Source organism: Anser brachyrhynchus, assembly GCF_964034855.1.
Source record: "Anser brachyrhynchus genome assembly, chromosome: 2".
NCBI lineage: Eukaryota > Metazoa > Chordata > Aves > Anseriformes > Anatidae > Anser > Anser brachyrhynchus.
In genome coordinates, this window is record NC_137695.1 from 67,368,644 (window position 1) to 67,388,094 (window position 19,451).

The 19,451-nt window shown below is 38.8% G+C and overlaps 1 protein-coding gene across 6 annotated transcripts in view; it reads right to left on the reverse strand.

Moving 5' to 3' along the window:
* Positions 1-1,997: 1,997 nt before the first annotated feature.
* The window catches only part of TPPP (tubulin polymerization promoting protein), a 51,829-nt gene continuing 34,375 nt past the window's right edge, over positions 1,998-19,451 (reverse strand). For 3 of the 6 annotated variants that reach the window (XM_080578613.1, XM_080578614.1, XM_080578618.1), the window contains 3 exons: positions 10,406-10,559; positions 5,494-5,579; positions 1,998-3,462 (listed from right to left, as the gene is read on the reverse strand). In XM_080578613.1, coding sequence (XP_080434739.1) covers positions 3,216-3,462; positions 5,494-5,579; positions 10,406-10,559 — 487 coding nt within the window. In that variant the 3' untranslated portion in view covers positions 1,998-3,215. Of the gene's footprint in view, positions 3,463-5,493; positions 5,580-9,806; positions 10,560-19,451 lie in introns of those variants that run through there. The other 3 variants (XM_080578615.1, XM_080578617.1, XM_080578616.1) reach the window with 2 other exon arrangements.

A 19,451-nucleotide genomic window follows, 5' to 3' on the forward strand; every position in this document is an offset into this window, starting at 1 on the left:
GAACTTTTAGAAATATGGTTAACATTCAAACTAGTACTTAGGCTTTTATTTCCCACATAAATGAGTGAGAAAGTAAGAGCTTAAGTAAGTGTATGAACCACTGATACAAAACTGTATACGGTGCTTTTGTTCATAACCTCTATCTTCCATATCTTCCACATCAAGTGTAGTAAAAGGGAAAAATCCTTCCAAAGTATTACCTTTCCAGCCACAACTTCCATTTTTCACTGTCATATCAGAATGATTTCTTTTCATGCATTTGTATGATTGTGTTTTTAAACTATCCAACTGCAAAGTAGAAGAAGAAAAAGCATGTTCCTCAAAATAAAATATTGCTATCTAAAGCATCTTTTCAGGCCCTGATCCAAAGTTTACTATGTCACTGAAAATTTTATACAACTTTGCATCAGGTCCGTACAAAGTGCTTTGGTTCTGGCACAGGTTTCATACTGTAATGCAAAGTCGGTGTCATTTCTTCTTCACCATTTCTTGTCAGCGTCAGCTTGGATCTGTCCCCATTCACAATTATTCTGCATGCCTTCTGTCTTATGAGTGTGCTGATCTCTCTCATGGTATGGAATAGCAACTTAAAACTTAATATGACCTTAAAAACTTCCTAACCAATCATTACTCCATTATAACATTACTCCATTATATCATTACTGACACTCAGTATTTGCATACTTCAGAAAGCCTTCACTTGGGAACTTTAGGTTAGGCATCACCTAGTATGCCAGACAAGACTGCTAGCTAGCAACAAATGGCAAGATGAACAAAGTATTGGAAGGGCTCTGCAACAGGCTGAACTTTCATTCACCTTTTTGCCAGACTGGACTTTCATTTCACCTTTCATTCAGGCAGGGTCCAGATCTTTTCAGCTACCAGTGAGCTATCAGCCAAGTCTTAAAGTCAATGGGAAGAACAGGGACATTAATCTTGCCTTTAACTTAGCTAAGGATTTGTTAAGGGAGACTTAGCCATTTTGCTTATAAAAATAAAATAAAATAAAGGACTAACCTTCAGGTGCACAGGCACCAGTGATATATCACAAAGAAGAGGGTTCTCTGCAGTTAGCAGTTTACTGCCATGCTGGAATAATTTAGCCGTTGTTTATATCACAGTATGCTACTTGCTGCCTCAGTGTGACAGGTCACCAGTGCAAGAAAGGATTGGATAATCCTTCATTCCCTGTAAATTTGTCTTCAAGAACAAAGAGTAAATCTTGGAAAGACTCACACAAAGCTGAATGCTTCTCATCCTGAGCATCCTTGGATATATCAAAAATCTTCCCAGATAACCAGAGCCAATCATGGCAAAAAGATACTTAAATCCTTACAAGAACATGTACTAAGTTTTAGCAAACTTCTCTCCCTCCCCAAAATAAAAACCAATACAAGTTATAAACAAACAAATAAAAATCTTCAAATCCATGATGAAATCCTTGCCTTTGTGTGTTACTGTTGTGGTTTCAGGCTGATGTATGGGCTCAAAGGGTCATCGGAGGCAAAGTTACAAGAAAGGCCATTCAGTGTCAGAAAAGGAAAACATGAAATGTGAAAGGACTGAAAACTAGCTCTCTGTTTTTGGACATGGGCCAAATACAGACTGTTAACCTGCATGGCACGTGACAGATCATGAAGCTCACTGAATCTTATGTACTCTGAGTGGGATGCTGATGCTGATAATGGTAGGAAGAAAACAGTGAAGTTATTAACCTTTATCCACAGTAAAACATTAAAATCAGTGCTTGAGCTCTTTTTAAAAGAAAGCAAAGCAAGCCAGCTAGGAGCTGTATTTAAACACTCAAAAAATTGTCTTTCATAATTTTATAGAACCAGAGCAATACATTGGAGTACTTCTTCAGCTCTTGTGGAAAACTGGACCAGCCTTTTCTCTCCCTTTTAACCAGTGTATGTATGTGTGTGTACATATACATGTACATAGATATGTGTGTATATGTGTGTATGTATACATATATATATTACAAAAAATAAAAATGAAAATAAAAAAGAGTGATTTTTATTCTTATTAACCTGTTTGGGCGATCTGGGCCACAGGCAGGTCACATTCAGCTGTCTGTACCTTAAGCGTGTGGAATTGGTTCTTCTATAGCAACAGAAAGCCATTCCCATCAATAAAATTACTCCCAAATAAGACAGCACAACTGAACAGAGAATCAAGTCCTTTGGCTTCAAATAAAACTAACAGAACATGTAGCACAAGTATAATAGTATATTCTTCTGTGCAAGTTGCAATTAATTACATGAATATTAATACTAAATGTCCTTAATACAGGGGGTCATAACCTTCTTTACATATGTTATAGCTTAAAGGGAATATGTGCATAATAACATTCACTTACTAGCATTGATCGGCAATGTTTAGTCAAAATCAATATTTTAAAGCATTATTATTTTAATGCCCCCTTCATTTCAAATGTGAGGCAGTACAAACTTGAAAACAGACTACAAAAAGCTTTAGTAGACTTTCTTAGTAATGTCTTGTTCCTCACCTCTCAGGTTAGTAAATTAGCTTCATACAAATCAGCCAGGCGTACCATGCTACACAGTACACACAATAACAAAGCAAAAAGTATAGACAGGAGGAAAGTAAGGGGTTGGTATTCTCCACCTCCTTCTGCTGACGTAAATATGTTAGAACCTGTATTGTCCCAGAATAGATCTTTTTTCTTATTTTAATTTTTCATAAATGGTGTATGAAGTTTACATGGTAGCACCTTGTATATTACAACCACTTATTCCGCAATAATACACTGCTGAATCTTTTAAGGAAAGTTCTGGATTGCACATAAGACATTTTTGAAAAAGCCCACAAACAGTAGTCAAATCAATCTGCATAAATAATGGGATACTTTTCAGAAATGCTGCTATGAAAGAGCCTCTTTTCAAGAGGTTCTCTTCTACATCCTCAGGACATTTAGGAATGTTTGAAATTTCTTGCTCAAATTGACGAAGAGTAATATAACAGCTCTTGACTTTTTTGTCTAAAGCGCTGAACAAAATCATGCCTTTTTTTTTTTTACTGATAGAGTTATTTTTGCCAATGTGTGCATGAGGAATGTAATGAAGTGGCATTGTGCTGCAAGTAGCTCAGCAGATGTTGAAATCAGTTCCAGTTCCTGAAAACTTCTTGACAACATAGTCTCAGCATTCACAACAACTGAAACATAGGATTCATCTATGTCATTCTTAAAACTATATTCTCTTTCCCCCTCTCTTTCTCCATCTGTGTTGTAAACCCTCAGTCTTACTTGCTTCCTTGTACTTTATGATCATATGTGCCTGCATGCTTATAGCCAGATACATATCCTGAAGCATCCACCAGATCTTCTCGGCCAGCTCTGCCTTTTCCTTTCCCACTGGGATCAAACCTCTCTTTGTGAGAACCCGTGAATTTTGATGTATCTGTAAGGCGTGATACAGTTGGAGATGAAATGGCTTTCTATTGGAAGAAAGAAAAGACACACAAAAACACACATCAGAAATATTACTTTCAGTACAAGCGTTGTACATGGTACTGATGCTAATGATGAACACTATGTAAATATCTACTCACTTCCAGCAAAAGGAAACATTTGTTCCTTGCCATTACATAGAATTACAATAATAATATAGCCAAGAATAAAAAAGTGCAACTTATATCAAAAAGTTTTTGAAGGGACATTCAATATGAGATACTTCTGATTAACAATCAAGTTTTAAACACCAAAGACAGGAATTGCCATGTTCAAAACCTGTTAGCTCAACATCCAAGCATAAAAGCCCAGCTCCACCAATGTACAATAAGCAAAATAATACAAGTAGAATTCCTTGCTATGAGAGACTAAAATTTATTCTAAACATTAGAGTCAAGACAGAAGTAAAAAACTAAAAGAACTGAAAGTTACTTTCAGTGTTCCCAAATTAGTCGTCTGCAGCTTTGTGCAAAAACTTTCTCCTACATTATTTCCACGGAGTCATCCAAGGCTACTTAAAGTTTTGTGGTCATTGAGAAAAAGAAAATGTCACTATGCAAATGGAATGAAAACAGTATGTCACAGAACAATACAGGAACATGCTAGCCTGCATGATTGGAGTGAGAAAAAATAAGTTTACATTTGAAAATCAGGAGAAAAAGGGCACTGAAAGAAAAAAGAAAACAGAAGATTTTTGTGTCCTAGTGGAAATGATGATGACGTGAACGAATATTGATGCACTTTAGGTGTCATTATGCACGCTACCATATGTTAGGGTGTATTTTAGAGACAAAAATTACTTCCTTGTAGTGAAGTAAAAAAGTTTCCCAGAGCATCTTCCATCAAAAACTTCATTCCACCTCTACCCATCTTCGGATTAAACAAGCACTTATTAATGACACCTAACAAACAGGCTTTCAGAGTTACACAAAGCTCTTCCACACAACACCATAGCTTGAATATCTTTTCATGCTATACATGGAAAACATGCTCAAATTTGTACCAAGACAATGGAAATGAACGCTGTAACTGAGGCTTGTCCACCATGGAAGCCACATCCTCCACACCACTTCTTTTTGAAATCAAACATCTTTTCTCAGCTCGTGGTAAGTTACTAATTCTCTGATGGGAGAGCTGCAAAACGTGGTGCTGGCTATTCGAGAAACAGTATTGCTCTTCAAAACAACAAGTAACTCAGCAGTAACTCAGTACTTCTGTGTAGAAGAGAATCAGAGCACTGGGAGTGGTTAACGCTGCCAAAAATGCTCAAATGATGACTGTTAGGTAAGATGCAAATATTACTCCTTACCCAAACAGGATACATTTTTGCAATGGTCTACCGGGCTACACTAACTCTGTCAACTGTAATCATCCTTCCTTAATTCTTCATTGAAACTGAATGGCTTTCTTTATTTGCTCACTCAAGCACAACATTTTAGTATCTAATGGCATGTCTCCCTAGAAAGGTTTGCTACAGAGATTTGTTTATGTAACCAAGATGTTCTGGGAGGTTTCAGACACAGTACCAATGTTAGTAATCTTTGCAAGTTTTGTTATTGTTGTTTTTGTTCTTCTTTTTGTTTGTTTTTAATTATTTGCTAGTAACATCCAGAACATTTGTAACCAGAGACTAAACTGTCAACAGACAAAAGGGCAACGCAATTTAACACAGTAGCTGGGAGCTCCTTCTTCTGTGCCACCCAGCTGTTCATTACCAATTTCACAGGGAAAAGAAAAAAAAAAAGTGGGAGGGGAAAGAGCTGACTATCCCTCATCAGCAGGAAAAATGCAAGAAGAAATATAGTGAACTGCACAAAGAGCTGAATGAGGACAATTCCCATCTAAAAGCAAGTAAGCACTCCGCCTTGTTTTTAACAGTGTACCACAGACAAATTTTCTCTCTTGCCATATAGTAATTCTGCTCCTGATCTCCAAGTGCTTGACCGCTTACTATCTGCAGTAAGTTATACCTACTACTTACCTACCTCCTATAACTTAAGTTATACCTACCTACTTACATTTTTCTAGAGGCAGCAAACCACTTGGAGCAACTTCCTTCTTTCCTTTCTGTGAACTCACAGAAGCCTCCATTTTTCTTCTCTGTCTGGAAATATAGTTAACCAAAAAGTGTGCATATCACAGAAGATGCACATGAACTTGGCTTTTTACCCCTTCTTTTTCAAACCTATCATTATCAGAAAAGTTTTACTTTGCACAAGAGACGTAAATATAATGAATGTATAAACTGGTTGGGAACACCAGATGAACCAGCCAATGGTATTTTCCAAAATACCAAGACTTCTGGCCTCCAAGGCTGGCCATTCTTTCATTTACTCAGTTGTTTTCATTAACACAAGCCAGAAGCATAAAAGGGAAGATTATTGACAAAGGACCTGTTCATTCACCAAACGTGTATTTTTACTGGTATTTTCCTGGAACATTGTTCTGTCCTTAATAAATAAACATATATGTATATATAAAAATAACAGTACATAAGTAATCACATGATATATTGCTCCTTAACTGTGGGCCTCCAACCCAAAGATGTGGTTACCTGACCTCCAAGTTGGTGGAAACTTCTTAGAGGAGTCAGAAAAGATACGCATGCCCTGCCCTGCCCTGCCCCGCCCCTTCAACTGAATCTCCGCTCACACTAAAACCTCACTGAGAAGATCAGAACAGGTCACGGTCTCAGAAAAAGCTACACAAAGTGAAAAGGAATTGTTTTTATACCAGTAGATTTACTGATTTAAAACGATCATGTACAAATTCGCTACTTTTTACCCCTTTGTGTCAGTGTCTATAGAGAAGAACTGCTAAGATAGTAAGGAGCTTGGAGCATGTGGCATACACAGTGAGAAGCTGAGAGAAGAGGGTTTGTTGAGCCCCAAAGTGTGCATGTGGGGGGGGAGGGGGGGAGGTTCTAGAAAAAAACAGAGCCTGTTTGGCAGTGCATACTGGGGAGAAAAAAATGTTTCTTGATTTGTGTGCGTCTGTGTGCGCTGTTTTGTTTTGATTCATGGGAAAGCACGCACATGCGTTAAAAAAAAATGCTGAAAGTCAGGAACACAGATCAAACTTGAACAAAAAATTTGGATTTCATTCGTGCTTCTTCTGCTTAGCACACAAAAAGAGAAAAAAATGGTAACTAACTCCAATAAAGCCAGACAGTAGTAACACCATTTTAATGAAGTCAGGGTGAAGACTTTTGAAGGAATAATCCCCAGTTAACACCAGTTGGGTGTTCTAACACCACAAGTCCTAACTCTATATAGATCACCCCAAACTTCCCACTGATTAGTATTCCCACTAGAACTGCACCAAAATTCATTAAGGAAGGTACCTTGTTTGTGACATCACCTCCAGCAACAATTTCAAATTAGTAAGTTAAACAGTACCTGCTTGGCCCAGATCTAGCACCCTCAATGTAAGATCGTGTAGTGCCCAGCTTTAAGGAGCGGATCATATGTTGCATACTCAGGATTTACAAATGACCCTTTTTCCTCCCCTGTAATATTAGCTATTTTCTACAATATTAGCTATTAGCTATTTTTCCACAATATTTTCACCAAGCCAGTTTCAATAATTTACCAGCAGTCCTGGCTAACCGGGAAGGTCCCAGTTGACTGGAGGTTAGCGAATGTGACACCACTCTACAAGAAGAGCAGAAAGGAGGATTTAGGGAGCCATGGGCTTGTCAGTCTGACCTCGGTACCAGGGAAGCTTATGGATCAGCTTGAATGTCATCCCACAAAACATACAGGAAAATCGATTGATCAGATGCAGCCAGCACGGATTTATGGTGGGTTAGTTCTGCCTGACTAACTTCACCTCCTTCTGTGACAAGATGACTCAGTTAGTAGATGAGGGGAAGACTGTAGATGTTGTCTACCTGGATTGCAGTAAAACATTTGACACTGTTTCCCACGGTATTCTACTGGAGAAAATGGCTGCTCATGGCTTGAACAGGTGCACAGATCACTTACTGAAGAACTGGCGGGATGACTGGGCTCGAAGAATCATAGTGGATGGAGTTGCTTATTGAGAATAAAGGTATGTCCACATCTTAAGAGAAGGTTCAGCACTGAAGAAACTTCCAGGGTGAGATGTGGAATATATGCAAGGAATCTGCTCCATGTTAGTCCTCTTGGCAACATAGCCTGCAACCTTAGAAAACACTGGGGGAGCTTGGTGTGCTGACTCTTGGAGAAATAGCATGGAGGGTTGGGGTGGAGTGAAGACACCATGGCCAGACTCTGTGATATCACTGCAGGGAGGGGGAACTAGATACTACAGAACTGATAGACTTCACAGCCAGCCCTGGGTCAAACTGATAACAAAATTATGTCCTCTGAGTGAACTTTGCTCATTATAATCTCATTATAATGCCAAAACACACTTCCATCCTGAGGGCTACCCATCTCCAAGGTGCAACCACCCCTCACTCAGTATGCACTCTGAATTTCTCTGCACCTTTAAAGCATTAAAGCAAGAAAATTTTATACCAATTATAACAATGATATGTATGACTAGTCACTCAATCTCCACCTTAAAGTAAGAAAATAGTATAAAAATGGCTCAGGAGACGAAAAATGTTAGGAAAAAATGAAATGACAAGTGAAATGAAATGACAAAATGTTAGGAAAAAATGCTGACAAGTCAGGAGGACATCGCTGACTTCTGGGATCAGCTGACAGGCTGAACCTCTCTTCCCCCCCATAGGGACACCAATTGGGTGAGATTTGAACTCTTGGTTATACTGAGTGCTTCCCCGGAAAACCTAACATTCTCTATAGAGTTGTTTCATAAGTTAACTTATATGTAGTTAGTTGTGTTAGTCATATTCTTGGTATTTGCACATGCTTTGCAGACAGTGTATTTATCACCAGCAGTCTAAAAGAACCTGTACTGCTGTTGCTTCAAAACACTACACCAGTCATTAATCTACTAGAGACTGAAGGTGTATTGCACTATTTGTGCATTTGTGATTTTGGTAATTCAATATATTGAATGCTACTGGACTCTAGTGCTGAACTGGGCATCACTCAGAATCTAAGTCCAGCTGCCCTCAGCCCCTTTGGTATCTGAGGAGAAGCTGGCACGCAAGGGGTTTAGGTGCTGCCAAACCTCTTTAGCCTTTAATGCAACAGTGTCCAAGAAGGTCAATGGCATCCTGGCCTCCATCAGAAATAGTGTGGCCAATTAGACTAGGGAAGCAATTGTTCCTTTCTATGTGGCACTGGTGTGACCACACCTAGAGTACTGTGTTCAGTTTTGGGCCCCTCCCTACAAGAAGGTTACTAAGTTGCTCAAGAGTGTGCAGAGAAGAGCAAGGAAGTTGGTGAAGGGACTGGAAAACATGATGTCATTGCTGTCTACTACTACTTAAAAGGAGGTTGCAGTAAGGATGGTTTTGGTCCCTTCTCTCAAGTGACAGGTGATAGGACATGAGCAAATGGTCTCAAGTTGTGCCATGGGAGGTTTAAATAAATAGGGAGTATTTCTTCATGGAGAGGGTGGTCAAGCATTGGAATGGGTTGCTCAGGTAAGTGTTGGAATCCCCAAGCCTGGAGGTATTTGTGGACATGGACACACCTGGACATGTGGACATGGCACTAAGGGACATGGTTTAGTTATGGGATTCACTAGATCAGCTTGACAGCTGGACTTGATCTTGAAGGTCTTTTCCAACCTAAAAGATTCCATGAGTCTATATTCCCCCTCTATTACTCTCCCTGTGCTGCTGTCACATTCATACACATTTGCAGCACCTACATAATACTTCCGTGCAGCTGCAAAGCTCTCTCAACACCCAGCCATTCACACATAAGGAGACTGTTTCCCTGTTAGCAGCCATTGATCAATTCAGTACCTGAGTGCTGAAACACAAAAATGTAAAGGAATCAGAGTGAGGCCTAAAAGAATATGCATAATTCAAAGGGAGAAACCCTGGACAGATGGACAGGACAAAAAGAAAGGCTCATCATTTTAAGTCTCTAATAAAACTACCACTTGTTTCAAATGAAAGCACAGGAGTCAGTAGAATGAAATCTTGTACAAGTCTATCAAATTATACAACTCAGAAGAGATTTCTCCACTTTTCCACTGTTCATTTGTGCAGGACCAATTTATGGAAATATTAGCTTTTCTGGAAATTAGATTTTCATTCACAGCTCTACAGACTAAACTTAGGGAGACTTTAAGCAGAGGAACTAAATTGACAAGAGTATTTAAGTTCATGGTGAATGCTCCAGTAACTACTGAACTACATAGTAAAAACTTGTCCAACCTGCCCATTTGAAAAGGACGACCAAACCTATATACACCAGGCTTTATAACTTCTTTTTCATATATAAACTTTAATTACACTCTGAAACATTAAAAAACAAACAAACAAAACAACACAAAATCAATAACCAAACCAAGAACAACAAAACAAACATTATAGTTCTGACAGACTTGGAAAAAACAGAAATCAAAGATCAGACTACGTGACAATTATTTCCAGATTTCTTGTATTCACATAGTAGATTTTAAGACTTCTTTACTTCAGTCTTTCTGGTATTTCACACATCAACTTAGAACTGTTTGATTAAGTTCTAAATTTACTATTTTTTATTTGGGTATACCACTCTTAATAAACATTTCTGTATTTCAATCACACACTATCTTGTTCATTTTTTCTGACCGCCCTGCTAGGTGGTACTACGATTCCCAAGAGAAGCAATGACACTGCCACAGTAGTACAGTAGTGCAATATTCAGGTGTTGCATAATCTTTCCTTTCATTCAGCACAGTTGTTGCCTCCAGCCCCGGAAGCATACTGCTCGGATTTGTGGATTGTAGAGGGAAGCAGATGAATATAACAACACTGGAGTAGAACAAAAGACAGCTAGAACAATCCATCCTTTCAATCAACCAGTAACATACCGTTACTCCAGATATAACTGGGGCTTTTCCTTCAATTAGTTTATATATTTCTTGAACTGCTTCTTCATCACTCTTGTCTTTAAATCGTTTCTTGGAGAGTTCCTGAAGAGCTTCTTTAAACTGCTCAAAAGTGATAGTTCTAGAAGACTTTCCCCTGTCAAAACACACAGAAATTGAAAGAAATTACAAGAGAGCACAACAAGCATTCCAAGAATAGCAGAAAGTTTTTAGTTTGCCACAGTGAACAACAGAAAACCGTAACAGGAAAGAAAGAGCCATTCACCCGATGAAAACATTTCCCAGCCCATTAAAACATCAATTTTTTAAGAAACTTTCCTGGATTAAGGTTAAGAAATAAAGAGGAACTAGTGAAAACTGTCCTGCTTTCAAAACATCTTCAGGTCTGTGCAAAATATAGTCTCACCTGGTTGATCACCCATAAAGCCTGCATCCATAAAACACAAGAGTAGAAGAACCTTGGTCATGTTTTGTTATTTTTTATTCCTCTTTGGATAACTGGTTATGACATGCTATTCATAGGTCACTATTCATGTATTCACAAGTAAATTAAGAATAATGCTGTTATATAAAGCAAGCTATTAAAGCATTAAAAAAAACTTGAAAAAAAAAATGAAAATCCTCCTCTATCAGACTGACAATTCAGAAATTCAGAGCTGAAGACTTCTTGTTGTCATTAATGGGAAGCCTATGTTCCCACACACAGGGGGAACAAGTGGGAATATAAAGTATATACTTATGTTTACTTCTAGTGGTAAAGATTTGCTAACACACTTTTTCCTGTATATTAAATTACAGATTTGCTGATCTTTAGAACAGGAATTTACACACTAAAATGTGGGCATAAGTTTAAAACTAAAATTCAATAGAAAACTTTCCAAAAAGATGCTCTGACATTAAACATGGTACTAAGTAGGGTTACATCAGAGTAATAGAAGATGGTTTTGATCGTTTCCATCAGGAAAACCTCAAAGTAAAAAAAAAAAATCAAACAAAACATTTGAGCCCTTTTGTTTGCTGGGAAGCATGCTACTACATTAGTTCTGTTTGCAGCCTAAGCATTTCTTCTTATTTAGAGAGTGTCTCTAGCAAATCAGAAAAAAAAAGACCAGTCCTTTAGACAGTGACAGTTGTTTACAGAGGAAAAAAATTATAGATCCAAGCATAGAGACGTTAAGACAACAGAGACTTCAGACTAGAAAAAAACCAAAACACTACACATAGAAATTGAATTTGACTTCAAGTACCTCAAAAAGCCACTGCTAAGAGTAAGTTATCTGTCTTTGATCTCATCTCAGACATGTTCAGAAGTCAAATCACACTCAAATCTGAAAGTGCATCCACTAACAGAAGGATGAAGCAAGATTTCTCAGTTTTAGACACCAACAGTTAGGAAGTGAATCCTATGTCAATTGACTAAATGTGAAATGAAGCTGCATCTCAATGTTTTAAAACAAGGAGAAATTGGTTATTCACAACAAAATGTCAGCACTAACACAACCCTCTACAGACCAGTTCATTACTAGCATACTCTGTCTCCACCACGGTCCAACATGTAGGAAATCCCTACATCCATCGCTCTCCCAGTTTTAACCAAAAATAAACTTTTTATTTTGACCAAATTTTGCTGTGACTACTTGTCTGTTTTAGGTGAAGCATATGTGGTAGTATCTTACGGAATTAGCTAGTAGAAAAACACAGTGACAGTGGAAGTGAAGAATGTAATCCAACTTTTCATTAATCAGAAAAACACATTACACGTACTGCAATTAACTACTTGGAATTTGTCCAGGACTCTCATTAGCAGGATTAACATCCCTCTTCTGATAAAACATGTCCAAGGATTTTTAACTAGCTCAAGAGGTCAAGACTGCATTTTGATTTGCCTCTCATTTAGAAAAACATTGCACTGACAATCACTGTAAAGATTCAGCCTAAGACCACACTAAGGCCCTTGTTCAGTATAGACTCAAAGCCAAATCTAACATACAGACCTTTCAAATGAATTTTTCTGTAGCATAGTGGTTACCTGGTAGTCTCCAATCAGGACTGCTACAGTTTAGCTTGGATCGTCATTCAGGACCACAATGGGAAAGGCCTTACCAATCCCAGCAGAAACTTTTGAAGTTAACAATGACTCCTTACCAAAAGCATTCTATTCAAGCATACTGTTTTTATTGTTGTCACTGTTGTCATGTTTGTTTTTCTGTCCCTCCCTTGCACCACCAGTTCTTTATTAACCCATTTAAAATGTTTGGGTTTGCACTTAGAAGAGTAAGACATATTTATTTTTTATTTTTTTTCCCCGTGAGATATGGCTATTCCTGCCTCTCACATTTGGTCTTTTCCTTGTCACAACAATGTGGGGAAAGGGGATGAGTTTTTCTCCCTCCAATTTAAGGTATAAACACAAAATTGATACATATGTGAGCAATGCTGTATTGCTAGTAGACACAAGAGAAAAAGAAATGTGCACCATGGCAGCTATTCTTCACCAGCAAAAAACAGTAATTAGAGTAAAACTAAAAATAGGATTGCCATTAAATGATTTTTGAGCTATATCCCGCATAAAAGTACCTGAAATAAAACAGGAATGGGGGTGGGAGGAATGGAAAACAGTAACTATAGAGGGAATGCGGAAAAAGAAGGCTTTTATGAAGACACATGTCATAAGGGTGGCCACCTCAATGAAAAGAGAAAAATATGTATGAGGAGCATTAATAATATATTTTAAAGCCCTGTGCTTTATTATAACATTTACGGTTAAGAAACCTTTAGGAAGGATATGTCCTTATATTTGTTTTAAGCCATGTTTATCACAACAAACCTATTTACTCAAATGCATCATCCTCAGTGGAAGAAACTGAAGTAGTACACATGAAATTTTGCTTCTATCTCTACCTTTGGGAACAGATTGATGATACTCAGAAAAATATTAGGAAGCTTCCCATCACTTCCCCTTTCTTGATGGGTCACTTCTTATGTGACCACTACAAAGGGGGACGATTCTGAACTAAAACTTTAATTCCTCAGTTTGCTCTTTGGAACCCAGGTTCACATATGTAAAAGCATCATCAGTTCTGAACCTGAACATCAGCATAATGAATATAAAAAGTATAAAAGAACAAGTGCTAGCCTAGAGCAAATTGTAACAGCAAGTAATAAAGTATTCATTTCCAAATAGTACCACTAACATTGTCCTGTGATCACAAGATTAGAACAGTGCAATATGAAAACTTAATGTTGCAAATGAGTACTTCTATATTATTTGGACTTGTATACTATTTGGACTAACAATTTTCTATAATTTTCTATAATTTTAGGTGAAAAACTAGACAAATAGACTCCACATAATGCATACACAAAATTCTTGAACAATATTAGAAATCTTTTTCTACATAGCACTGTTAACACAGTTGTGTTAACACAGCACAGCCTCCAATGTAATAGTTTTCTTTCTTAATCTCTGAGCTACCCAAAATCATCCTGTGCCAATGGTCACATTTCCTTTCAATTTTTTTAGATTGAAGAGGGGAAAGGTAATGTAAAAACAGTCAGAGAAGCTTCTATTCTTGCTAGCATGCCAGGAGGGATTACAGCAGTATAAACTAACCAAGACTGTTTTGCAGTGGAAGTTGTCATCTTCCCAAAAGTTTGGATCTGGCAACATCACTAGAGGTCGGAGCCCAACAAACAGTTTTGCTTAAACTCTTGTCTGATAAATTTTGTTTGTAAGGTTTATTTGCTCTAAATTCACCATGGACTTGGGTGTCTCAGTCAACCTAGATGTCACTTAAAACTTGACCACATTCTCTTTTGTACATCAGAACAATCTCGATTTTGAATACTCCCTATATTTACTCTATTCCAAAAAAATTTCACACATTCAGAAGACAAAAATGAAGGATTGCTCTGGCAACAGAATGCCTGAGTGGCTTATCTGCCATGGTTTCTGACTTACTGGCACAGTACATTTACTCAGGCAACTTCTGGTTTGCCACTCCTGCTCTCACACCCATGTAAGAGTCAAGTAAAGTTCAGACTTCAAACTTTGGCTGTTTCTGCTCTAACTTTACCTTAAACACAAAAAATAAAATAAATTTTGAAGTGAGAAACGTGTGTGGCTGTTTAACAAACAACACCATTATGAGAGTGAGAGATGTTTCTTCTAAAACATTTCTTTTAACATTAAAAATACATACACACAGATGGATTTTTTTTTTAAAGTAGCAATCTGCTACACTGTAAATCCACTACAGCTAAAGCTCCTTAATTTTCATTTATCAATAGAATTTTCAATTTGCAAATACAGCTTCAATAACACCAGCAGCTTTATCATCATTACTGTAGTATTTCCCAAATCACTAACTCCTCCTGTTCATTTAGTAGAACTGACATTTCTTTTCTTGCCTCTTGTGATAATACACAAAGTCTTCTTGATGTAGTCTGTGAACATAATGTACATTAGTAGCAATGGTTAGAGATATTTGTGTGGTATAGGTTGACAGAAAAAAGAATCACAGAATCGTCTAGGTTGGAAGAGACCTCCAAGATTACCTAGTCCAACCTCTGACCTAACACTAACAAGACCTCCACTAAACCATATCACTAAGCTCTACATCTAAACGTCTTTTAAAGACCTCCAGGGATGGTGACTCAACCACTTCCCTGGGCAGCCCATTCCAATGCCTAACAACCCTTTCGGTAAAGAAGTTCTTCCTAATATCCAACCTAAACCTCCCCTGGCGCAATTTTAGCCCATTCCCCCTCGTCCTGTCACCAGGCACGTGGGAGAATAGATCAACCCCCCACCTCACTACAGCCTCCTTTAAGGTACCTATAGAGAGCGACAAGGTCGCCCCTGAGCCTCCTCTTCTCCAGGCTGAACAATTCCAGCTCCCTCAGCCGCTCCTCGTAAGACTTGTTCTCCAGACCCCTCACCAACTTCATTGCCCTTCTCTGGACTCTCTCGAGCACCTCCATGTCCTTCTTGTAGCAAGGGGCCCAAAACTGAACACAGTACTCGAGGTGCAGCCTCACCAGAGCCGAGTACAGGGGGACAATCACTTCCCTAGTCCTGCTGGCCACACTGCTTCTTATACAGGCCAGGATACTGCTGGCCTTCTTGGCCACCTGAGCACACTGCTGGATCATATTTATGTGACTATCAACCAATACTCCCAGGTCCTTCTCTGCCAGGCAGCTTTCCAGCCACTCATCTCCCAGCCTGTAGCGCTGCTTGGGGTTGTTGTGCCCCAGGTGCAGGACCCGGCACTTGGCCTTGTTGAACTTCATACAGTTGGCCTCAGCCCATCGAAAGCCTTACTGAAATCAAGCTAGACCACATCCACAGCCTTTCCCTCATCCACTAAGCACATCACTTTGTCATAGAAGGAGATCAGGTTCGTCAAGCAGGACCTGCCTTTCATAAACCCATGCTGACTGGGCCTGATCACCTGGTTGCCGTGCAAGTGCCGCGTGATGACACTCAAGATAATCTGCTCCATGAGCTTCCCTGGCACTGAGGTCAAACTAACAGGCCTATAGTTCCCCAGGTCTACCCTCCGGCCCTTTTTGTAGATGGGCGTCACGTTTACTAGCTGCCAGTCAACTGGGACCTCCCCTGATAGCCACGACTGCTGATAAATGATGGAAAGTGGCTTGGCCAGCTCCTCCGCCAGTTCGCTCAGTACCCTCGGGTGGATCCCAACCGGCCCCATCGACCTGAGTACATCCAAGTGCTGTAGCAGGTCGCCAACCATTTCCTCGTGGACAGTGAGGGCCACTTTCTGCTCCCCATCCCCTTCCACCAGCTCAGGGTACTGGGTATCCAGAGAACAACTGGTTTTACTGCTAAAGACTGAGGCAAAGGCGGCATTAAGCACCTCAGCCTTTTCTTCATCTCTTGTAACTAAGTTTCCCCCCGCATCCAGTTCCAGTAAAGGATGGAGATTCTCCTTAGTCCTCCTTTTTGTGTTGTATTTATAAAAACATTTTTTGTTATCTTTAATGGCAGGTTAAAGGTACCACACAAAACTTCCTTGAAGTAACGAAGGTTTGTACTAGCCTCTGCTAAAGGGAAACATTCATATTTCCAAGATGGTTTACGATGGCTTACAGTTTTCACTTTCAGCTCTCTTTGGGCTAAACGGTTCAGTATTTAGACCCCCAAGTCACAGCCAAAAAAAATCCCAAACTAAAGTGAGGTCCTTAGATAGGTTAACCAGGCTGCTGGAATCCTGCAATCTAATGGGAGTAGTTACATATCCTGTGAAGATTTTTTTTTTTTTGCCAAGTTTCATTCAAGAATGAAATTATGAAATTCAGACATAGAATGCAGAAAACTTCCAAATTAAGAAGAGAAGACAGTTTCCTGAGAAAATATGAATAGTGCATGACTAACCCCAAGCAGGGACTTTGTAAAAATTTGATGAAAATATAGCTGAAGGGATAAGGGGGTGAGGGGAGAAGGAAAGATACTGCAATACAATTCTATTAGGTTCTTTGAACAGTGCTATCTAATACCTCCAAAGAAAGGTGGTAGTAAAAGAAACAACAGGGAACACAAAACTTGAGGTATCACCCTGCATCAGAGACTCCTACCCAATTAAGGGGCAGAACTTCCTCATGAGGTGGAGCACAGAGGTGTAGGCACTGATCTCTTCTCTCTGGTGACCAGCAATAGGACCTGAGGAAACAAACTGAAGTTGCGACAGGGGAGGTTCGGGCTGGCTATCAGGAAAAGGCTCTTCACTGAGAAGGTGGTCAGGCACTGGAACCAGGCTCCCCTGGGAAGTGGTCAGGGCACTGAGCCTGCTAGAGTCCAAGAAGCACTTGGACAATGCTCTCAGACACGATTTGATTTTTTTTTTGGGGGGGGGGGGGGGGGGGGGGGGGGGACAGGACACCCAGGAGTTAAGACTCGATGATCCTTGTGGGTCCCTTCCAACTCAGATATTCTATAATTCTATGGTATATACTGTACAGCACATAGAGCTTTACATTGTTACATATACGTGGCATGGTATTAATTTATTGTTTTTATGTTGTACTGTTTTCCTGCAAGAGTCAATTTGCAGTTTTGTTTTACAGGTTGTGAGGATATACTCGACTTGCTTCTAAAACAGCAATCTACCCTACAGCTGGTGCTAGCAGAGTGTGAGAGACTAGATGTTGAATTGGCTTTCATGGAAAGTTATCAGCAGTCCTCACTGAGAAGATTTTTATGTCCTAAATAAATATGTATGTAAAAATTATATAAGTAAGATTCTATTCATCTTACCCTGGAATAAGAGCAAACAATTCCAATATTAAATACACAATTAACTTGCCACAATTTAGAAAATTTAACCTCATCCCAAACGCTGCAGTTATGGATATTAGTATATTGAACATCATTCTTGCCCTGAGATACCACATTGTCAGCAAGTGACAGTTTGGAGAAGTACTTACTTTTTGCTTCAACTGGTAAAATCAGTGGCTTCAAGCAAAATGTCAGCATCATAACTGTGATAGTAATTCAGGAAAAAAATGTGTAAAGACTAATTTTCTGAGTATAAAAAAACAAGAGTTGCTAGATATTGCTAACGTAAAGATGTAATGATTTGTATTTGGAAATCAAACAGAAAGGGCCTTTTTGTATAAAGCAGAAATCAAGAGGGCAGTACATATTTAGCAGTTTTCCTTGAAAACTCCATTCATTCAAAATGGCCAGTGTTGATTCAAGTTGGATTTGCAAGTCAAACTGAAAACCAGACTATTAAATCAGCAAGAAGAATTCATATCACAGCAGGATGAAAACCGAACAACTTCTGTAACTGACTGCTCGGTATCCTTTCTATAAGCTTTCTTCATTTGGCTAGTAGAGAACTAATAGGCCACAGTCTGTTGTCAGAAAATATGATCAAGCTAAGTCTGCACATTTTGATTCAGCAGATTTGCCAGCTACACCATCCAACTTCAGCATCATGTGAAGCTTTCCCATTCCTCTGATCTGAGGTGAAGTGATGAAAGAAAAAACTACCTGTTTGGAAGAGAAAACCACAGTTCCAGCTCTCCTGGAAAATTAATGAAATAATTTCTATTTATTTTTACTATGAAAGCTGAGAAAACCAATCATGCTATTTGTGGCTATGTAAACAAATGATGGCCTGCTAGAACACATGGCAAATGCATTAGTACTTTCAAGGAAATACTAAACTGAGTATGTTTCACTGTTCAGTTTAAAATGGTACCAGCTTACTGGGAGCAAAAAATTTTTAATTAGATTATAGTCATTATTCTCAGATTTGCATGCACACCACTCATTTTGTTTGTTACACTAAAAATGACCTAAACTCAAAACACAAACAGTCCACCACCATTTTCGTCAAACACCTATTTTTAATACAATGCTTGAAAAGTACCAGAACTCTTTACTTTTGGATATGCATAAGTATAATAACAGAGTGGACATCAGCTATCACAGGGTATATGTTTTCTTTCATCATAGCAGCTTTTCCTACATTCTCCGTCCTGTCCAACTATCATTGTTTTCTTAGACTTGAAACTCTTATCTATTAATTTACAAAGCACTTGAGATAAAAACAAAAACAGCAACAAAGAAAACATAAGACCCATGATATGCCAAATTACTCCCTTTTTTCTTCCTTCGTCTATAATCTCTTTCAAGAATACCACATCACCTAATTCCCAGGAGTACACAGACCAGAAATAGAGGTATGCTTCAGATGGCTGTAAACATGTATTTGGAACCACTTACAACCTTCTTCCTAGAGACAAGTGTAGAGCTGTAAATGTTCATCTATGCATACTGCTCACAAACCTGCCAAACCTTCCATTGACACCACACTGAGAATAGTATACTCATTTTACCCACAGCAGCACACTGATCTCCACCTAGCTTACAAGTGCCCCCGACATCTGCTTCCACACAGCATCCATCACAGGAAGAATATGTCAATAGCTTAAATTTGGAAGAAACGTCAAGACTACCAAACAGACACATGGTAGATTGAGCATAAGGAGT